The sequence below is a fragment of the Xiphophorus hellerii genome, chromosome 23, assembly GCF_003331165.1.
Source record: "Xiphophorus hellerii strain 12219 chromosome 23, Xiphophorus_hellerii-4.1, whole genome shotgun sequence".
Classification (NCBI taxonomy): Eukaryota; Metazoa; Chordata; class Actinopteri; order Cyprinodontiformes; family Poeciliidae; genus Xiphophorus; species Xiphophorus hellerii.
Window position 1 is genome coordinate 16,588,543 of NC_045694.1, and position 20,917 is coordinate 16,609,459.

Here is a 20,917-nt window from a genome sequence, read left to right on the forward strand (position 1 = left end):
AATGAAGGAATATTTTTTTTTTAAATACATTTGCTCTAAAAGATGCAATTAGAGACACACATTGTGTGGTGTTAATCTTTTTTTATTTATTTGTTGTGGGAATTATTTTCAATCTCACTCTAGGTAAAATGTTTTTAACCTATTTTTCAATTTAAGCCATGTCCTCAAAAATAGACTAACAGAACGCAAATTAAATCCATGACGCGTAACCTCAAAATAGGCACTAAGGAACAAAATAAATATAAAAATTAACCAGAAGCGAGCCAGTAAACGAATGTGTGTACACTATAGCTGCTGTTCTTTTAGCTCACCTGCTGGCTCTCAAAGGTCCAGGTGCTGTCGGGTAAAGACTGCGTCCAGAACACTGATGACTTCTTTAAAGTCTGTGGTGCTGCTGGGTTTGATCAATTGTGAAATCACTGTACTCTGACATCGGAGACATGCAGGACCTGAACGACTGACTCTGAGACATCATGTCTCCTCCCAGGACCTCCACGTATTTTATAGGTCCATCAGTGTTGAGCTGAATCTGCAGGTTTCTGTTGGGGTTCTTGTAATCATCACAGTCGCTCCTTCTCATGCAGCAGCTCCCGCTGCTTCTGCTGCCCCTGATGCATTTCACCGCCAGGATGAGAAAAGTCACCAGAGACAGCACGGACACTGAGGCCAGAGACAGAATCAAATAAAGGGTGATTCTGCCAGTTTTCTTGCTGGGCTCGGACATTTTGTGTCGGAGGTCTAAAATAGGTTCATGGAGACCGTCCTCCAGTAGGATGGACACCGTGGCGGTGGCGGACTGAACCGGTTGCCCGTCGTCCTTGATCTCTATCAGCAGCCTCTGAGAGGAGTCGTCCTGCTCGTACACAGCGCGTTTAGTCCTCACCTCTCCTGTGTACTGATTGACGGTGAACAGAGAGGCGTCTGTGGCCTCCGCTAGTCTGTATGAGATCCAGGCATTATAGCCCGAATCAGCGTCCACGGCCGTTACTTTGGTAACCAGGTGACCCGCTTTAGCGGAGCGGGGCATCCTCTGATGAGAGAGGGAGCCCAGGGCAGCGGAGGAGGGGTAAATAACAGCAGGGGTATTATCGTTCTGGTCCAGGATGAAAACATGGACAGTGGCGTTGCTGCTGAGAGAGGGAGAGCCCTGATCCTTTGCCTGAACTTGAATCTGAAACACTTTCAGCTTCTCATAGTCAAACGAGTGCATGCTGTAGATGCTCCCGTTATCTGAGTTAATGTAAACATAAGACGAGACAGAGACGTCCTGCACTTTAGAGTCCAGTATGGAGTAAGAGATCTTTGCGTTTTCACCAGAATCCAGATCAGATGCGGACACTGAATAAAGTATAGATCCCGGTAATCCATTTTCTTTTAAATACACATTGTAGGACGACTGAGAAAAACTAGGAGAGTTGTCATTTACATCAGTGATGCTGACATGAATAGTTTTCGTACTGGACAGTTGTGGAGTACCTGAATCAGTCGGCGGTTATCTCAATATTATACTCAGGAGGCGCTCTCTCTGTCTAAAGTTCCGCTGGTAACCAGCGCATAATTATTAGAAAATGAAGGCTTCAGATTAAAAGGGGGACCTTTGGCGAGATGTAGAGTCACTTTACCGTTATCACCGGAGTCAAGGTCTTTTGCGCTTATCAAAGCAACTACAGTACCAGCTTGGCGCGTCTTCGCGCACAGGTTTCGGCTGAGAAGTAAAAACAATTTCAGGGGCGTTATCATTAAAATCAGTGACGTCTACCTGGACACGACAGTGGCCTTCCATTTGAGGACTGCCTTTGTCCTTTGCGATGACATCAATGTCATATGACTTAACTGTCTCGTAGTCTAAATCCCCTTTCAGAGTTATTTCACCTGTTAAAGGGTGAATATCAAAGGCTGACAGCACAGAAGGCGGCGTACGAGGCGCAAATGAAAATTCAACTTCACCGTTTGAGCCTTCGTCTGCATCTGTCGCTCTGGGTTTATAATAACTATTCCTTTCAAACTTTTTTCACCCAAAGATATTTTGTACAAGTTTTTCTCAAACACCGGAAAATTATCATTATTATCAAGAACAGTTATAGTTATTTGTGTAGTCCCAGACCTTACAGGATTTCCTCCGTCTAACGCTGTCAGCAATATTTTATGAACAGACGTTTTCTCTCGGTCGAGAGTTTTTTCCAAAAACAGCTCCGGGGCAGCCTTGCCACCCTCAATTTCTTTGAATCTTCAGGAGAAGCAGTCGTTTTTACTGAGTGTATAAGATTTAAGTGAATTGCTCCCAACATCAGGGTCCCCTGCGCTCTCTAAAGGAAAGCGCGTACCAACAGCCGCCGATTCGGCTATATATAAAGAAATCTCGTTTGAAAGGAAATTTGGAGAATTGTCATTAATATCTCTTATTTCAACTTCAATTCGATGTAGCTGTAGAGGATCCTCGATTACAACCTGCAGAGGCAATATGCAGCTGGTGCTTTGTCCACATAAAGCCTCTCTGTCTATTCTGTCATTCACTATTAACTCGCCCTTCCCCACATCCACGCTGAAATGCTGCCCACCAGCCTCGGAGGGGACACGTAGCTTGCGCTCAAAAATGTCCGATAATCCCAAACCCAGATCTTTTGCAAGATTTCCAACCACAGAACCCCGTTTCAGCTCCTCTTGTATGCTGTAACGAGTCTGTCCATGTATTGTATTCCACAGAAGAAGGAAATGATGCCACCAAAGCACCTGCCATCTCCAGTCTCGGTGTTCTTTCCTCTTTGTCATCCTCATTCTACAAACGAACCCGTTTCCATTCCATATAAGCGCAGATCAGAGAGAAAAAAAGGAATATCCGGAGAGCGCAACATATCCAGTTGGAATGAGGGCTATTTCTGGTCAAACATTAAATAAAGACATGATGCTGAGCTCTAAATATATGAATTATTTGCTGATTGTTCTCCCACTCTGAGCGTTGTGGTGGACTGAAGCTGCAGGGGGAGGGACTAGATCTCTTTTTTACAGAGATGAACTCTATTGGTTCACAGCATCCACCACTGATTTCCAGTCAGAGTGACACTGGTAAAGACACATCTACCTGCTTTTTGATGCATGATAAGATAGCAAAGAAACAGCAAAGTCAGATATTTTAATTTACATCTGACAATATGAAAAAAAAAATAACAAATATTACTCAAGATTGTAAATATATTTTGTACAATTAAGTTATATTTTGTTTATAATAAAATAAAACATTTCGTTCATCAATTAATTGTTATTTTTAAAGAATTAAATAAAAGCGGTCCGTGTCAACATTCAGTGTATCCTCTACACTTCATGGGATTACTGTCGCTGTCCAGCAGTGCAGTGCTGAAATGCTTTGCTTTGTACTGCACTCAACATTTGATTTTTCAGATGATTTTTTAAACCTGACACCTTATTTTTCAGGGTTTTTAAAAAAAAAAAAAAAAAAAACAACAGTCAGCGGAGCACAGGTAAGGCAAGTCAGCAGAAAGCAACTACTAGATTAGTAAAGTGTTTTTTTGTTAAGATACATATAACCTTCACAAAATGTGTTTAATGTTGATGTAAATCTTTCTAAATGACAATTAAAGCGACTCTATGCTCACCTGTTGGCTTTCAAAGGTCCAGGTGCTGTCGGGTAAAGATGCGTCCAGAACACTGATGACTTCTTTAAAGTCTGTGGTGCTGCTGGGTTTGATCAATGTGAAATCACTGTACTCTGACATCGGAGACATGCAGGACCTGAACGACTGACTCTGAGACATCATGTCTCCTCCCAGGACCTCCACGTATTTTATAGGTCCATCAGTGTTGAGCTGAATCTGCAGGTTTCTGTTGGGGTTCTTGTAATCATCACAGTCGCTCCTTCTCATGCAGCAGCTCCCGCTGCTTCTGCTGCCCCTGATGCATTTCACCGCCAGGATGAGAAAAGTCACCAGAGACAGCACGGACACCGAGGCCAGAGACAGAATCAAATAAAGGGTGATTCTGCCAGTTTTCTTGCTGGGCTCGGACATTTTGTGTCTGAGGTCTAAAATGGGTTCATGGAGACCGTCCTCCAGTAGGATGGACACCGTGGCGGTGGCGGACTGAACCGGTTGCCCGTCGTCCTTGATCTCTATCAGCAGCCTCTGAGAGGAGTCGTCCTGCTCGTACACAGCGCGTTTAGTCCTCACCTCTCCTGTGTACTGATTGACGGTGAACAGAGAGGCGTCTGTGGCCTCCGCCAGTCTGTATGAGATCCAGGCATTATGGCCCGAGTCAGCGTCCACGGCCGTTACCTTGGTAACCAGGTGACCCGCTTTAGCGGAGCGGGGCATCCTCTGGTGAGAGAGGGAGCCCAGGGCAGCGGAGGAGGGGTAAATAACAGCAGGGGTATTATCGTTCTGGTCCAGGATGAAAACATGGACAGTGGCGTTGCTGCTGAGAGAGGGAGAGCCCTGGTCCTTTGCCTGAACCTGAATCTGAAACACTTTCAGCTTCTCATAGTCAAACGAGTGCATGCTGTAGATGCTCCCATTATCTGAGTTAATGTAAACATAAGACGAGACAGAGACGTCCTGCACTTTAGAGTCCAGTATGGAGTAAGAGATCTTAGCGTTTTCACCAGAATCCAGATCAGATGCTGATACTGAGTAAAGTATAGATCCCGGGACTCCATTCTCTTTTAAATACACATTATAAAAGGACTGGGTAAAAACAGGTGGGTTGTCATTTACATCAGTGATGCTGACATGAATTGTTTTCTTACTTGACAGAGGCGGGGAACCTGAATCAGTCGCTGTTATCTCAACATTATATTCTGCGGTTTTTTCTCGGTCTAAAACACCAGCAGTAATCAGGGCATAATTGTTTGAAAAAGAAGCTTTCAGACTGAAAGGAGACCGATGGGCAAGGTTTAATGCCACGTTGCCATTATTGGCTGAATCGAGATCACGTGCACTTATTAAAGCTACCACGGTACCTTTTGGTGCGTCCTCTCGTACGGGACTTGGCTTGGAAGTTAACATTATTTCTGGCACGTTATCATTGACGTCTATTACAACTATTTGTACGCGACAGTGACCCTCCATTTCTGGAAATCCTTTGTCCTTTGCAGTGATACTTATTTCAATCTTACTGCTGCTCTCATAATCTAACGCGTCCAATAAGATAATTTCGCCTGTATCTGAATTCATCTTAAAAATGGACAGCAGCGACTGGGGCGTGCTGTCAGCAAATCTGTATTCAATCTCTGCATTGACTCCCTCGTCTTCATCCGTGGCTTCAACTTGAACAAGCACAGAACCGACGGCGCTATTTTCAGGCACAGAAATATTATACAACGTCCTTTTAAACACTGGGACGTTGTCGTTATTGTCCAACACGGTCACGATGATATTTGTGGTTCCAGTTTTCACCGGGCTGCCTCCGTCTAACGCCGTCAGTAACAACTGATGCACGCTCTGTTTCTCTCGGTCTAGCGGTTTCTCCAGCACGAGCTCAGGAACATGTCGGTCACCAGACAGTTCCTTCATTTTCAAGCTAAAACATTCGCTTTTACTTAATGTATACGACTTTACCGAATTACTGCCAAAATCCTGATCCTGTGCGGTGTCCAAAGGGAAGCGTATACCGGCAGCGGTAGATTCGGCGATCTTTAGATGCCGCTCTTCTTTCATGAAAACCGGAGAGTTGTCATTTATGTCTTTTACTTCCACTTCTATCCGGTGCAGCTGTAGCGGATTCTCTGTCACAACTTGCAGTGATAGAATACAGCTGGCGCTTTGTCCACACAGAGCCTCTCTGTCTATTCTGTCATTTACCACCAGCTCGCCCTTCCCCGCGTCCACGCTGAAATACTGTTCGCCAGCCTCAGAGGCGACACGCAGCTTACGGTCCAAAATGTCTGATAATCCCAAGCCGAGGTCTTTTGCGAGATTTCCAACCACAGAACCCCGTTTCACTTCCTCCGGGATGCTGTAGCGAGTCTGTCCTTCTATTGTAATCCTCAACAGAACGAAATGATACCACCAAAGCCCAAGCCATTTCCACTCTCGATATCTCATTCTCTTTGTCATCCACGGCGGCTGCCCGGTCCTCTACAATGTTGTAGTTCCCATGAAGATATTCATCCACGTAATCCTGACTTTGAAGTCATCATTAATACGGAAATTCTTCGACAATTAGATCAATTATGACTAACAGAACACATGATAAAGTTGGATAAAGACGTAACGTACGAAATGCATCTCCTCTCCGGCTCTGAGCACAGTGAGGGTTGCTGTGAGGAGAGCGAGTGGGGGAAGGACTAGATCTCTTTGTACAATTTTGTGAGCTATTGGTCTCCATCTTCCAGCCCATCAGTCCAATCACAAGAAGCCGAGCATGCCTACGAAGCTGCAGCAGGAATCACAGCAGGCGCAACATCACATAAATGAACAAATAAAGTGGTAAATAAATGAATCCTGGATCTACATCTTAATAAAAGCTAGTTTCATTTTAAAGGTTTTGATCCAAAGAATGTTTTTTCTTTTCTATTCCTGTCTTTTCTTTCTTTCATTTTTGTTTTACAAATACATATTGTACTGCAAAAATTCAACAACAATGAAATGCACAAAAACAATAAAATAGCTTATTAAAGGCCACGAGAGACATTAAAATTTTTTTTAATAAAAATTTAATCAAAACGTTTGACAGTTATATGTTGTAACTATAAGTGTGTGGGTGCCTTTGATTCAGCTAGATTTAGAGATTTTGGTTAATATTGATGGGTTCTAGGCTTTAAATTGGAAGGGCTGATCGAGGCAAGGGAAACTTTTAGCCCTGCAAAACTTTACAGGTCCTAACGAACGTTTTTAAATTTCTTTATAAAAAGTCCTTAAACATACTTAAACAAACAACCGATTAGGCTTAAGTGAAAATAAATTACTGTTATTTAAAAATGTTACATGTTCATTCATTCATTCATTCATTCATTCATTCCATTCATTCGTTTCTTGAATAGAGGCCCCCAAACAATACCAATCCAGCCGTGCTCCAGCCGTCTTAGTAAAATAATGTCGCTGTCCAGGCCAGCAGTGCTGAAACACTGAAACGCAATCAAAACTTAAGGTTTGGCTGCGACAGATTGCAAGAAACAGTAAGAATTATTAAGTGATTAAAATACTTCTGCAACATAGTATACTTTAATGCCTGCTATGAGACGAATTGTCCAATAGAAAAAATAAAGAAATCTTCAACTATGTAAGTTTAAGTTAAAAAAAAAAAAAAAAGATCTGAAATGCTTTAGTTTTCTGGGAACAAATGGACAAATCGCCCATTAATTTTTATGCTCGTTAAACATATAGTAAAAATATAGTGGAAATATTTATGAAATCTGATTAATTTTTAGCTCACCTGCTGGCTCTCAAAGGTCCAGGTGCTGTCGGGTAAAGACGCGTCCAGAACACTGATGACTTCTTTAAAGTCTGTGGTGCTGCTGGGTTTGATCAATGTGAAATCACTGTACTCTGACATCGGAGACATGCAGGACCTGAACGACTGACTCTGAGACATCATGTCTCCTCCCAGGACCTCCACGTATTTTATAGGTCCATCAGTGTTGAGCTGAATCTGCAGGTTTCTGTTGGGGTTCTTGTAATCATCACAGTCGCTCCTTCTCATGCAGCAGCTCCCGCTGCTTCTGCTGCCCCTGATGCATTTCACCGCCAGGATGAGAAAAGTCACCAGAGACAGCACGGACACTGAGGCCAGAGACAGAATCAAATAAAGGGTGATTCTGCCAGTTTTCTTGCTGGGCTCGGACATTTTGTGTCGGAGGTCTAAAATGGGTTCATGGAGACCGTCCTCCAGTAGGATGGACACCGTGGCGGTGGCGGACTGAACCGGTTGCCCGTCGTCCTTGATCTCTATCAGCAGCCTCTGAGAGGAGTCGTCCTGCTCGTACACAGCACGTTTAGTCCTCACCTCTCCTGTGTACTGATTGACGGTGAACAGAGAGGCGTCTGTGGCCTCCGCCAGTCTATATGAGATCCAGGCATTATGGCCCGAATCAGCGTCCACGGCCGTTACTTTGGTAACCAGGTGACCCGCTTTAGCGGAGCGGGGCATCCTCTGGTGGGAGAGGGAGCCCAGGGCAGCGGAGGAGGGGTAAATAACAGCGGGGGTGTTATCGTTCTGGTCCAGGATGAAAACATGGACAGTGGCGTTGCTGCTGAGAGAGGGAGAGCCCTGGTCCTTTGCCTGAACTTGAATCTGAAACACTTTCAGCTTCTCATAGTCAAACGAGTGCATGCTGTAGATGCTCCCGTTATCTGAGTTAATGTAAACATAAGACGAGACAGAGACGTCCTGCACTTTAGAGTACAGTATGGAGTAAGAGATCTTTGCGTTTTCACCAGAATCCAGATCAGATGCTGATACTGAATAAAGTATAGATCCTGGGACTCCGTTCTCTTTTAAATACACACTATATGCGAGTTGCGTAAAAATAGGTGGATTGTCATTTACATCAGTAATATTAACGTTTATTGTCTTCTTACTGCTCATTTGTGGTGAGCCTAAGTCAGTCGCGGTTATCTCAACTTCATACTCTGAGAATTTTTCTCTGTCTAAAGGACCGTTTGTAATCACAGCATAGTTATCAGAAAATGACGCTTTTAGTTTAAAAGGAACATTTTTATTAAGATGTAGTATTACTTTACCATTATCTCCAGAGTCAACATCTCTTGCGCTAATTAAAGCCACTACAGTCCCACTCGGTGAATTCTCAGGCACAGAGTTTGGTTGAGAGGTCAGAAATATATTTGGAGGATTATCGTTAACGTCTAAGACTTCAACATGGACAGTGCAATGACCCTCCATTCTCGGACTTCCTTTATCTGTAGCGGAAATGTCTATCTCATAATTAGAGTTGGTTTCAAAATCTAAATGACCAATCAGGCGTATTTCCCCAGTTAATGGGTCAATATCAAAAACAGATCTGACGTTATCTGGTGTGTGCGCACCAAAAGCAAATTCAACCTCTCCGTTAAGACCTTCATCAGCATCTTTTGCAGCCAGTGTAAGAACTGGAGCCCCTTTCAGCGCGTTTTCACCTATGGACACTTTGTATATGCTTTTCTCAAATGCAGGAAAATTGTCGTTAATATCAAGGACATTTATCGTTATTTGACAGGTCCCAGACCTTACTGGATTTCCCCCATCTACTGCAGTGAGAGTCAGTGTATGTGTGGGTTTTTTCTCTCTGTCAATAGATTTAGCCAGCGCTAACTCTGGAACTCTCTTTCCACCAGACACTTCTTTAATTTTCAAACTAAAGAACTCATCTTTGCTCAAAGTATAAGATCTCACCGAGTTAACGCCAACATCAAGATCTTGAGCTGTTTCTAGCGGAAAATGTGTCCCCTGCCGCTGCCGACTCGGCTATTTGCAATATTTTTTCTGTCGACGGAAACGTGGGAGAATTATCATTCACATCTTGTATTTCCACTTCTACTCGGTACAGCTGTAAAGGCTTATCAATAACAATTTGCAGAGTTAAAACACAGCTGGCGCTTTGTCCACACAGAGCCTCTCGGTCTATTCTGTCATTCACCACCAGCTCGCCCTTCCCCGCATCCACGCTGAAATACTGCTCGCCAGCCTCAGAGGCGACCCGCAGCTTACGGATCAAAAATCTCAGATAATGACAAGCCCAAATCTTTGGCGAGATTTCCGACCACAGAACCCGGTTTCAGTTCCTCTGGGATGCTGTAGCGAGTCTGTGCTTCTATTGTACTCCACAGGAGAAATAACTGATTCCACCAGAGCGCTTTCCATCTCCAGTCCCGGGATCCTTTTGTCTTTGTCATCCCGGATTCTCAAGAATTATTTTCCAGTGAAATGGTCAAAAATGAAAAATATCAGTGTCGTCCATTGCAGTAAAGAATCGATCAAACGAAAGATTCCAGAATCACGACTAAAAAACATGTGTATTTTTTTTGTTTGCTTTAGCTGTGTTAGTAGCATCGCTCCGTTTCATCCATCTGCTTGCAGAGGTAGAGATTGTGACTGTGTGGCTGCATGGGGGAGGGACTAGATCTCTTTGTACAGCTCTGCATTTCATTGGTGCTCAACACCCATTTCTGCCATCCATTAAGGGAGTGAGAATTTCATATAAAGACACAGATGAGCTGAGGAGAACTAAATTCAAAGTAGAATTAATCTTACTCAAAGAGTGAGGTAACATTTTATCTGGCGGGCTGTGAATAAGACTGTCATGACACCGTCATAAACATTACATAACACCTGTCATGAACATGTGTTATGTAACACCTGTTACATAACACAGGTGTTACGTAACAGGTAACACCTGTTACCTGTTACAGAAGTCCGGGCGAAGTCCGGCCCCTCCGCCCGAACTTCGCCGCTCTCCGGGGCCGTGGAACAAAGTGCTCACTGCGCCCTCTCTCCCCCTCACCCCCGGCGCGGCTGTCGACCGGGGCAGACTGTCCTCAGTGCGCCCCGACCGCGCCGCGCCGCCAGGGCGGGGACCGGCCCACGTCAAACATAAATTATGTAGCTTTATGTTATTAAAGCGAAAGTTTAATCAGTAATACTTTTATAACAAATTTATGTCAGATCATGATTTCTTGGTTAATGTCAAGCTGTCATAACAAAGACATTTTGAATAATGTCAGCTTTATATTAAAAGTGTCATGATTTACGGAATGACACTTTATGACAACAGTCATAAATATTCATGAAGACTTACTCACGTTCATGACGGTGTCATGACAGTCTTTTTCACAACCCGTCAAATAACGTGTTACCAAGAGAGAGACTGAAATTATCCCAGCACTTAATTACAAAAATATAGATATATAAAAAGTTGTGATTTACAAAAAAGACAGATTTATAAATAACGTACCGTATGAAACTAACTCTTTATGCTATTTCAAACTACAAACCGGTTTTCAGCAGCTTAAATCTCATATCAGAAATCTTGTTGAAGTTGTCGCTATTCAAGTTTGAGGTGCTGGACAGCGACAACTTGAACTGAAAAGGTAAAATTGATACACCATAAAAAACAGATTACGTGGAACGAAGAAGTCACTATTTGGAAGCTACTGTGAGAAAGCGAGCTGAATGACGTAACAAACAGCCCCAAGATGCAAGACTAACGGCACAGAAAAAAAATCAACGTCAAAACAAGTCAGTTATAGCTTGTACTAATTCAGCATTTCAAAAAAAAAAAAAAAATAGAATAAATGCATAAAACATTTGTTTCAATAAGTAAAGATGGCTGTTCGCTTAGCTCACCTGTTGGCTCTCAAAGGTCCAGGTGCTGTCGGGTAAAGACGCGTCCAGAACACTGATGACTTCTTTAAAGTCTGTGGTGCTGCTGGGTTTGATCAATGTGAAATCACTGTACTCTGACATCGGAGACATGCAGGACCTGAACGACTGACTCTGAGACATCATGTCTCCTCCCAGGACCTCCACGTATTTTATAGGTCCATCAGTGTTGAGCTGAATCTGCAGGTTTCTGTTGGGGTTCTTGTAATCATCACAGTCGCTCCTTCTCATGCAGCAGCTCCCGCTGCTTCTGCTGCCCCTGATGCATTTCACCGCCAGGATGAGAAAAGTCACCAGAGACAGCACGGACACTGAGGCCAGAGACAGAATCAAATAAAGGGTGATTCTGCCAGTTTTCTTGCTGGGCTCGGACATTTTGTGTCGGAGGTCTAAAATGGGTTCATGGAGACCGTCCTCCAGTAGGATGGACACCGTGGCGGTGGCGGACTGAACCGGTTGCCCGTCGTCCTTGATCTCTATCAGCAGCCTCTGAGAGGAGTCGTCCTGCTCGTACACAGCGCGTTTAGTCCTCACCTCTCCTGTGTACTGATTGACGGTGAACAGAGAGGCGTCTGTGGCCTCCGCCAGTCTATATGAGATCCAGGCATTATGGCCCGAGTCAGCGTCCACGGCCGTTACCTTGGTAACCAGGTGACCCGCTTTAGCGGAGCGGGGCATTCTCTGATGAGAGAGGGAGCCCAGGGCAGCGGAGGAGGGGTAAATAACAGCGGGGGTATTATCGTTCTGGTCCAGGATGAAAACATGGACAGTGGCGTTGCTGCTGAGAGAGGGAGAGCCCTGGTCCTTTGCCTGAACCTGAATCTGAAACACTTTCAGCTTCTCATAGTCAAACGAGTGCATGCTGTAGATGCTCCCGTTATCTGAGTTAATGTAAACATAAGACGAGACAGAGACGTCCTGCACTTTAGAGTCCAGTATGGAGTAAGAGATCTTTGCGTTTTCACCAGAATCCAGATCAGATGCTGATACTGAATAAAGTATAGATCCCGGGACTCCGTTCTCTTTTAAATACACATTATAGGAGGTCTGACTGAAAATTGGAGGATTGTCATTCACATCAATAATAGTTACTGGTATAACTTTTTTACTAGAAAGTGGAGGAGAACCCGAATCACTGGCTGTTATTTCGATATTATACTCTGAGAATTTTTCTCTATCCAAAGGGCCGCTTGTAACCAGAGCATAATTATTAGAAAACGAAGGTTTAAGGGCAAAAGGAAATACTTTATTTGACTGTAGCGTAACTTTGCTATTATTACCAGAGTCAGCATCACGTGCATTAAGCAAAGCAACTACTGTACCGCTTGGTGCGTCTTCCCGCACAGGCTGAGGTTCGGAGGTGAGAACAATTTCCGGTATATTGTCATTAATGTCTAAAACGTATATCTGTAAATGACAGTAACTTTCCATTTCAGGAACTCCTTTGTCTTTCGCAGATATTTCTATTTTATAGGAGACGTCTTTCTCATAATCCAAATGTCCTTTCAAATATATTTCTCCTGTTGATGGTCTAATTTCAAATATGGATAACACGGACTCTGGGGTCCTGGAACCAAATGAAAATTCAATTTCTCCGTTAGATCCCTCATCTGCATCCGTAGCAGTAATTTTAATTATAGAGGTGTCCTTGACAGTGCTCTCCTCCAGAGAGACCGTGTAGGTATTTTTTTCAAATACAGGAAAATTGTCATTAATATCAAGAACAGTAATTACAATTTCTGAGGTACCGGACAGGGCTGGATTCCCCCCATCTACTGCTGTCAATTTTAGCTTATGAACAGCTTTTTTCTCCCGATCAAGAGCCTTTTCTAACACCAACTCAGGAACTGCTCTGCCACCATTAACATCCTTCATTTTTAGTGTGAAGCATTCGTTTCTTGTCAAAGTGTAAGACTTGACAGAATTAACCCCGACGTCTAAATCCTCCGCGGTTTCCAAAAGAAAGCGAGTTCCCACTGCTGCCGATTCTGCAATTTTCAAAGACAGTTCTTTTGCTTGAAACACGGGAGAATTATCATTAATATCTTTAATTTCAACCTCCAGTCGGTGTAAATGTAAGGGGTTTTCAATAACAAGTTGCAAAGGTAACACACAGCTGGCGCTTTGTCCACACAGAGCCTCTCGGTCTATTCTGTCATTCACCACCAGCTCGCCCTTCCCCGCATCCACGCTGAAATACTGCTCGCCAGCCTCAGAGGCGACCCGCAGCTTACGGTCAAAAATCTCAAGCTAATGACAAACCCAAATCTTTGGCGAGATTTCCGACCACAGAACCCGGACTTAGCTCCTCCGGAATGCTGTAACGTGTTTGGGCGTCTATTGTAGTCCACAGGAGAAAGAATCGCTGCCACCAAACTGCTTTCCATCTCCAGCCTCGGTATCCCATTGTCTTTGTCATTCCGGATTCTCAAGAATTATTTTCCAGTGAGGTAATCAAAATGTGGTCTGTATCAGTCGTGGTAGTAAACAATCAATCCAATGCAAGAATCCAAAGTTAAGGTTAATAAATATTTCCATCTCATTTGTTTGCTTGAGGTCTATTAGTAACATCGCTGCGTTTCATCCATCTGCTTGCTCTGGGAGAGATTGCGACTGTGTGTCTGGATGGGGGAGGGACTAGATCTCTTTGTACAGCTTTGCGTTTCATTGGTGCTCACTACACACTTCTATCACCCAGTAAAAAAAAGTGGTGAGGATTTCATTTAAAGACGTGTGTGCTGAAAAGCTCAGCAGCATCAGTGCAACGGAGGAAGAAGAGACAAATCTCCACCTAACTCAATGATAAAGACGAAGCATGGCTGATTTTAAAACGTGATGACAAAAATAAATAAATAAATAAAAAACACAATATTGACTCTGTACTTTACATCAATTTGAAACAAACTGCGAATCAAAGTTTTACTAACAAATGCATTTTCAGCAGTTTGTGTTTCTTGTCAGAAATTATGCAGTTGTCGCTGTCCAGTCTGTGGTGCTGAAAAATTATGTCTTTCATGAAAGTGTAAAGGGAAGTTTGGATCATACCAGAATATCTCGAGGTGAAAACAAATATCATATACTGAACACGACTTCAAGAAAATCAGCTAATAGACACATAAATATGCCACAAGTTACAACTGACACATAAAAAACTCAACAAGAAACAAACCGCTAAAGGATCGCTTTCACTCAATGTCAGTCACGCAATGCAACTTATATAAAGAACATATGAATATTAAACCACTGATTTTATGTATGAAGGTTGCTGCTCCCTTGACTCACCTGCTGGCTCTCAAAGGTCCAGGTGCTGTCGGGTAAAGACGCGTCCAGAACACTGATGACTTCTTTAAAGTATGTGGTGCTGCTGGGTTTGATCAAAGTGAAATCACTGTATTCTGACATCGGAGACATGCAGGACCTGAACGACTGACTCTGAGACATCATGTCTCCTCCCAGGACCTCCACGTATTTTATAGGTCCATCAGTGTTGAGCTGAATCTGCAGGTTTCTGTTGGGGTTCTTGTAATCATCACAGTCGCTCCTTCTCATGCAGCAGCTCCCGCTGCTTCTGCTGCCCCTGATGCATTTCACCGCCAGGATGAGAAAAGTCACCAGAGACAGCACGGACACTGAGGCCAGAGACAGAATCAAATAAAGGGTGATTCTGCCAGTTTTCTTGCTGGGCTCGGACATTTTGTGTCGGAGGTCTAAAATGGGTTCATGGAGACCGTCCTCCAGTAGGATGGACACCGTGGCGGTGGCGGACTGAACCGGTTGCCCGTCGTCCTTGATCTCTATCAGCAGCCTCTGAGAGGAGTCGTCCTGCTCGTACACAGCGCGTTTAGTCCTCACCTCTCCTGTGTACTGATTGACGGTGAACAGAGAGGCGTCTGTGGCCTCCGCTAGTCTATATGAGATCCAGGCATTATAGCCCGAGTCAGCGTCCACGGCCGTTACTTTGGTAACCAGGTGACCCGCTTTAGCGGAGCGGGGCATCCTCTGATGAGAGAGGGAGCCCAGGGCAGCGGAGGAGGGGTAAATAACAGCGGGGGTATTATCGTTCTGGTCCAGGATGAAAACATGGACAGTGGCGTTGCTGCTGAGAGAGGGAGAGCCCTGATCCTTTGCCTGAACCTGAATCTGAAACACTTTCAGCTTCTCATAGTCAAACGAGTGCATGCTGTAGATGCTCCCGTTATCTGAGTTAATGTAAACATAAGACGAGACAGAAACGTCCTGCACTTTAGAGTCCAGTATGGAGTAAGAGATCTTTGCGTTTTCACCAGAATCCAGATCAGATGCGGACACTGAATAAAGTATAGATCCCGGTAATCCATTTTCTTTTAAATACACATTATAGGAGGCCTGACTGAAAATTGGAGGATTGTCATTCACATCAATGATAGTTACTGGTATAACTTTTTTACTAGAAAGTGGAGGAGAACCCGAATCACTGGCTGTTATCTCGATATTATACTCTGAGAATTTTTCTCTATCCAAAGGGCCGCTTGTAACCAGCGCATAATTATTAGAAAACGAAGGTTTAAGGGCAAAAGGAAAGACTTTATTTGACTGTAGCGTAACTTTGCTATTATTACCAGAGTCAGCATCACGTGCATTAAGCAAAGCAACTACTGTACCGCTTGGTGCGTCTTCCCGCACAGGCTGAGGTTCGGAGGTGAGAACAATTTCCGGTATATTGTCATTAATATCTAAAACATCAACCTGTAGTCGACAGTGGCTCTCCATTTCAGGAACTCCTTTGTCTTTCGCAGATATTTCTATTTTATAGGAGGTGGATTTTTCGTAATCCAAATTTCCCGTTAAATAAATATCTCCAGTTAATGATTTTATTTCAAAAATGGATAACACGGACTCTGGGGTCCTCGGACCAAAAACGAACTCAATTTCTCCGTTCGGTCCCTCATCTGCGTCAGTAGCAGTAATTTTAATCACAGAGGTACCCTTCTCAGTATTTTCTGGTAAAGAAATTTTATACGTATTTTTTTCAAACACAGGAAAATTATCATTATTATCAAGCACAATAATTACAATTTGCGCTGTACCGGACAGGGCCGGATTTCCCCCATCAACTGCAGTTAGTTTTAGTTCATGAACAGCTTTCTTCTCTCTATCAAGAGTTTTTTCCAACACTAGTTCGGGGACTGCTCTGCCATCATCTACCTCCTTCATTTTTAGCGCAAAACATTCGTTTCTTGACAAACTGTATGATTTTACTGAGTTACTTCCAACATCCTGATCCTCTGCATTCTCCAATGCGAAGCGAGTTCCCACTGCCGCTGATTCTGCGATTTTTATAGACAGTTCTTTTGCTTGAAACACGGGAGAATTATCATTAATATCTTTAATTTCTACATCAAGTCGGTGTAAATGTAAGGGGTTTTCAATAACAAGTTGTAAAGGTAAAACACAGCTGGCGCTTTGTCCACACAGAGCCTCTCTGTCTATTCTCTCATTCACCACCAGCTCGCCCTTCGCCGCATCCACGCTGAAATACTGCTCGCCAGCCTCAGAGGCGACCCGCAGCTTACGGTCAAAAATCTCAGATAATGACAAACCCAAATCTTTGGCGAGATTTCCGACCACAGAACCCGGTTTTAGTTCTTCTGGGATGCTGTAGCGAGTCTGTGCTTCTATTGTACTCCACAGGATAAAGAGCTGATTCCACCAGAGCGCCTGCCATCTCCAGTCTCGGTATCCCATTTTCTTTGTCATTCCCGATCCGTTAGCTCGTAATATTTCCCATCATGAAAATTATGGCACTCATCCAGCTCCAGGAAGATTCAAACAGAATCTTAAACAATCCAAAATCATCTTCATTCATACCTTCAACTGAAAATCTATTATTTTATTCTAAGGTCCGAGTTATACGCGCCTCACACTGCAATCTAACTCATTGCATTATGAACGTGGTGCTGAAGCTGATGGAGGAGGGGGTCGATCTCTTTGTACTTTCCTTGTCTGCTATTGGAGCACAGCATGCTTCACTGTCATCCAACGGGAAGCGCTCTGAGCAGAGTTTTTGAAGATACAGCAGCGCTTATGAAAGCAGCTCGGCACGCTGTTGTACAGACTGAAGTTGTGTTACATGTACTTTAATGTACTAATGGATTAAAAATAACAATATGTAATAAATAAATAAATAAATAAATAAATAAAAATTAAAATAATTTTTGATCAAGATTTTACAGACATACACCAGCGTAAATGTTTACTTGAATGTACAATTAATTATATAACGAAGACTTTCACAAGCATCAAAATATTTTGCTTGTGAAAAATATTTTATTTCACGAATAAAATATTTGTGAACATATTTGACTACCATATTAACCTGTTTGACAAAATCTGCTTTTAATAACGAACCAAGCTGAGAACTGAGCACTCTCATCCACATCATACTGCAAAAAAGTAAATTAAAGTACGTACAACTGGCAACAGAAACTAGCAAGCAAGAATGCCCGCCATTCATTTCTTTCACTGAATTATTCAACTAATGTGATAATGCAATGCTTTGAGCTCACCTGTTGGCTCTCAAAGGTCCAGGTGCTGTCGGGTAAAGACGCGTCCAGAACACTGATGACTTCTTTAAAGTCTGTGGTGCTGCTGGGTTTGATCAATGTGAAATCACTGTACTCTGACATCGGAGACATGCAGGACCTGAACGACTGACTCTGAGACATCATGTCTCCTCCCAGGACCTCCACGTATTTTATAGGTCCATCAGTGTTGAGCTGAATCTGCAGGTTTCTGTTGGGGTTCTTGTAATCATCACAGTCGCTCCGTCTCATGCAGCAGCTCCCGCTGCTTCTGCTGCCCCTGATGCATTTCACCGCCAGGATGAGAAAAGTCACCAGAGACAGCACGGACACTGAGGCCAGAGATAGAATCAAATAAAGGGTGATTCTGCCAGTTTTCTTGCTGGGCTCGGACATTTTGTGTCGGAGGTCTAAAATGGGTTCATGGAGACCGTCCTCCAGTAGGATGGACACCGTGGCGGTGGCGGACTGAACCGGTTGCCCGTCGTCCTTGATCTCTATCAGCAGCCTCTGAGAGGAGTCGTCCTGCTCGTACACAGCGCGTTTAGTCCTCACCTCTCCTGTGTACTGATTGACGGTGAACAGAGAGGCGTCTGTGGCCTCCGCTAGTCTATACGAGATCCAGGCATTATGGCCCGAGTCAGCGTCCACGGCTGTTACCTTGGTAACCAGGTGACCCGCTTTAGCGGAGCGGGGCATTCTCTGGTGAGAGAGAGAGCCCAGGGCAGCGGAGGAGGGGTAAATAACAGCAGGGGTATTATCGTTCTGGTCCAGGATGAAAACATGGACAGTGGCGTTGCTGCTGAGAGAGGGAGAGCCCTGGTCCTTTGCCTGAACCTGAATCTGAAACACTTTCAGCTTCTCATAGTCAAACGAGTGCATGCTGTAGATGCTCCCGTTATCTGAGTTAATGTAAACATAAGACGAGACAGAAACGTCCTGCACTTTAGAGTCCAGTATGGAGTAAGAGATCTTTGCGTTTTCACCAGAATCCAGATCAGATGCGGACACTGAATAAAGTATAGATCCTGGAACCATATTTTCTTTTAGATATACATTATATGAAGGCTGACTGAAGAGAGGTGGATTGTCATTTATATCCGTGATGCTGACGGGGATAATCCTGGTACTGGACAGAGGAGGAGATCCGGCATCCGTAGCTGTTATTTCAATGTTAAACTCTGAGACTGTCTCTCTGTCTAAAGGGCCGTTTGTAATCATAGCGTAATTATTAGAAAATGAAGGTTTTAGACTAAAGGGTGAACCTTTTGGAATCTGAATCTTTACTTTACTGTTATCACCCGAATCAAGATCACGTACACTGAGTAAAGCCACCACTGTGCCGCTGTTCGAGTCTTCTGGCACTGATGTGGATTTAGAAGTGAGAACAATGTCGGGAGCGTTATCGTTACGTCTAATACATCCACCTGCACAGTGCAGTGGCCTTCCATTTTAGGAAAACCTTTGTCTTTTGCACTAATATCTATTCGATATGATGCCTTAGCTTCAAAGTCTAATGATTGTTTCAAATATATGTCTCCAGTTACAGCATCTATGTGAAATAAGGACAGAACTGATGGGGGTGTGTGTACGCCAAAAGAGTATTCAATTTCTCCATTTAGACCCTCATCTATGTCTGTTGCTTTGGTAGAAATAACAAATGAACCGTTTGCACTATTTTCTTGAACGGCAATCTTATAAAAACTTTGTTCAAACTGTGGAACATTGTCATTAATATCAAGTACATGTACGGTTATCTTTGAAATCCCGGTCTTAACGGGATTCCCTCCGTCCATAGCAGTAAGAACTAAACTATGCGTCGCCCTTTTCTCGCGGTCTAATGATTTGTTTAATACTAACTCTGGGATTTTTTTTCCATTTTCAATTTCCTTAACTTTTACCGTAAAGCATTCAGTCTTTGCTTAGCGTGTACGTTTTTAATCCGTTATTCCCAACGTCCGGATCCTCCGCCATCTCTAGGGGAAAATGAACACCTACCACGGTGGACTCAGCGATTTCGATTACATGATCACTTTTGAGAAAAGTAGGAGCATTGTCGTTTACGTCTCTTATTTCCACTTCTATCCTATGCAGCTGCAGCGGGTTTTCTACCACAACCTGCAGAGGTAACACACAGGTGGCGCTTTGTCCACATAAAGCCTCTCTGTCTATTCTGTCATTCACCACCAGCTCGCCCTTCCCCGCATCCACGCTGAAATACTGCTCGCCAGCCTCAGAGGCGACCCGCAGTTTACGATCAAAAATGTCTGATAATCCCAAGCCGAGATCTTTGGCAATATAACCAACCAGAGAGCCTCGTTCCAGCTCCTCTGGGATGTTGTAACGAGTCTGTCCGTGTATTATATTCCACAATAGCAAAACAATATGCCACCAAAGCGCCTGCCATCTCCACTCCTGGCGTCCCATTCTCTTTGTCATCCTCGCGCTCTTAAAGCCCGTTAATTCCCATCGATATCTTATAAAATAAACGGACAGATGTTGAAATCCATTAATGGCGACACGGGCAAACTCCAGAGAAATCCAAATAATAAACCCATCTTAAGATGCAAAAGTGAAGATTGCTTTCTCAGTTTTACTGCTGACGTGCGAGCTCGTCTCCGTTCATACTCAAAGCAGTACACTGGCTCCAGTGCTGAGGATGGATGGGGGAGGGAGTAGATCTCTTTGTACAAAACATGATGCTATTGGCACAGTGCATTAGCAACGACACCCAATAAGATTGGAAGAGACGCGAAAAGACAAAACAAAGCAATTTAAAATTATAAAATGCCTGAGTAACACAAATAAACAAATTGAAAAATGAAATAAAATAAATGTAAAACTGATTTTTTAAGTTTTTTTATTTTTACTTTATCGTCAAATCCTGTGGTTTACTTCAAACCACACATGATAATTCATAAAAATATATTCTAAGTGGGAGAAAGTACAGCAATTTAAAATTATTATTTTTCAGCACATAAAGATCCTTTCTAAGAAACTTTGATACTTGTTTTTAGATACTTGGTTAAGAT

At 43.4% G+C, this 20,917-nt stretch overlaps 3 protein-coding genes and 4 pseudogenes across 4 annotated transcripts in view; all 7 read right to left on the reverse strand.

Annotated features, from left to right (window-relative positions):
- LOC116714991 (protocadherin gamma-A12-like) overlaps positions 1 to 20,917 on the reverse strand; it is a 188,203-nt gene that overhangs the window by 10,639 nt on the left and 156,647 nt on the right. The window lies entirely within an intron of this gene.
- The window catches only part of LOC116714994 (protocadherin gamma-A5-like), a 125,364-nt gene that overhangs the window by 10,634 nt on the left and 93,813 nt on the right, over positions 1 to 20,917 (reverse strand).
- LOC116714977 (protocadherin gamma-C5-like) lies at positions 303 to 3,143 on the reverse strand (annotated as a pseudogene).
- LOC116714979 (protocadherin gamma-C5-like) lies at positions 7,375 to 10,459 on the reverse strand (annotated as a pseudogene).
- On the reverse strand, positions 11,281 to 13,910 carry LOC116714978 (protocadherin gamma-C5-like; annotated as a pseudogene).
- Positions 14,560 to 17,224, reverse strand: LOC116714974 (protocadherin gamma-C5-like). Its single transcript, XM_032555796.1, has one exon. It carries the CDS (start codon positions 17,059 to 17,061, stop codon positions 14,575 to 14,577), a length of 2,487 nt encoding a protein of 828 aa, XP_032411687.1. The 5' UTR covers positions 17,062 to 17,224; the 3' UTR covers positions 14,560 to 14,574.
- On the reverse strand, positions 17,586 to 20,482 carry LOC116714973 (protocadherin gamma-C5-like; annotated as a pseudogene).

Excerpts from the sequence above, each read along its gene's own strand:
- LOC116714974 (XM_032555796.1), bottom strand. The coding sequence starts at position 17,061 with ATGACAAAGAAAATGGGATACCGAGACTGGAGATGGCAGGCGCTCTGG.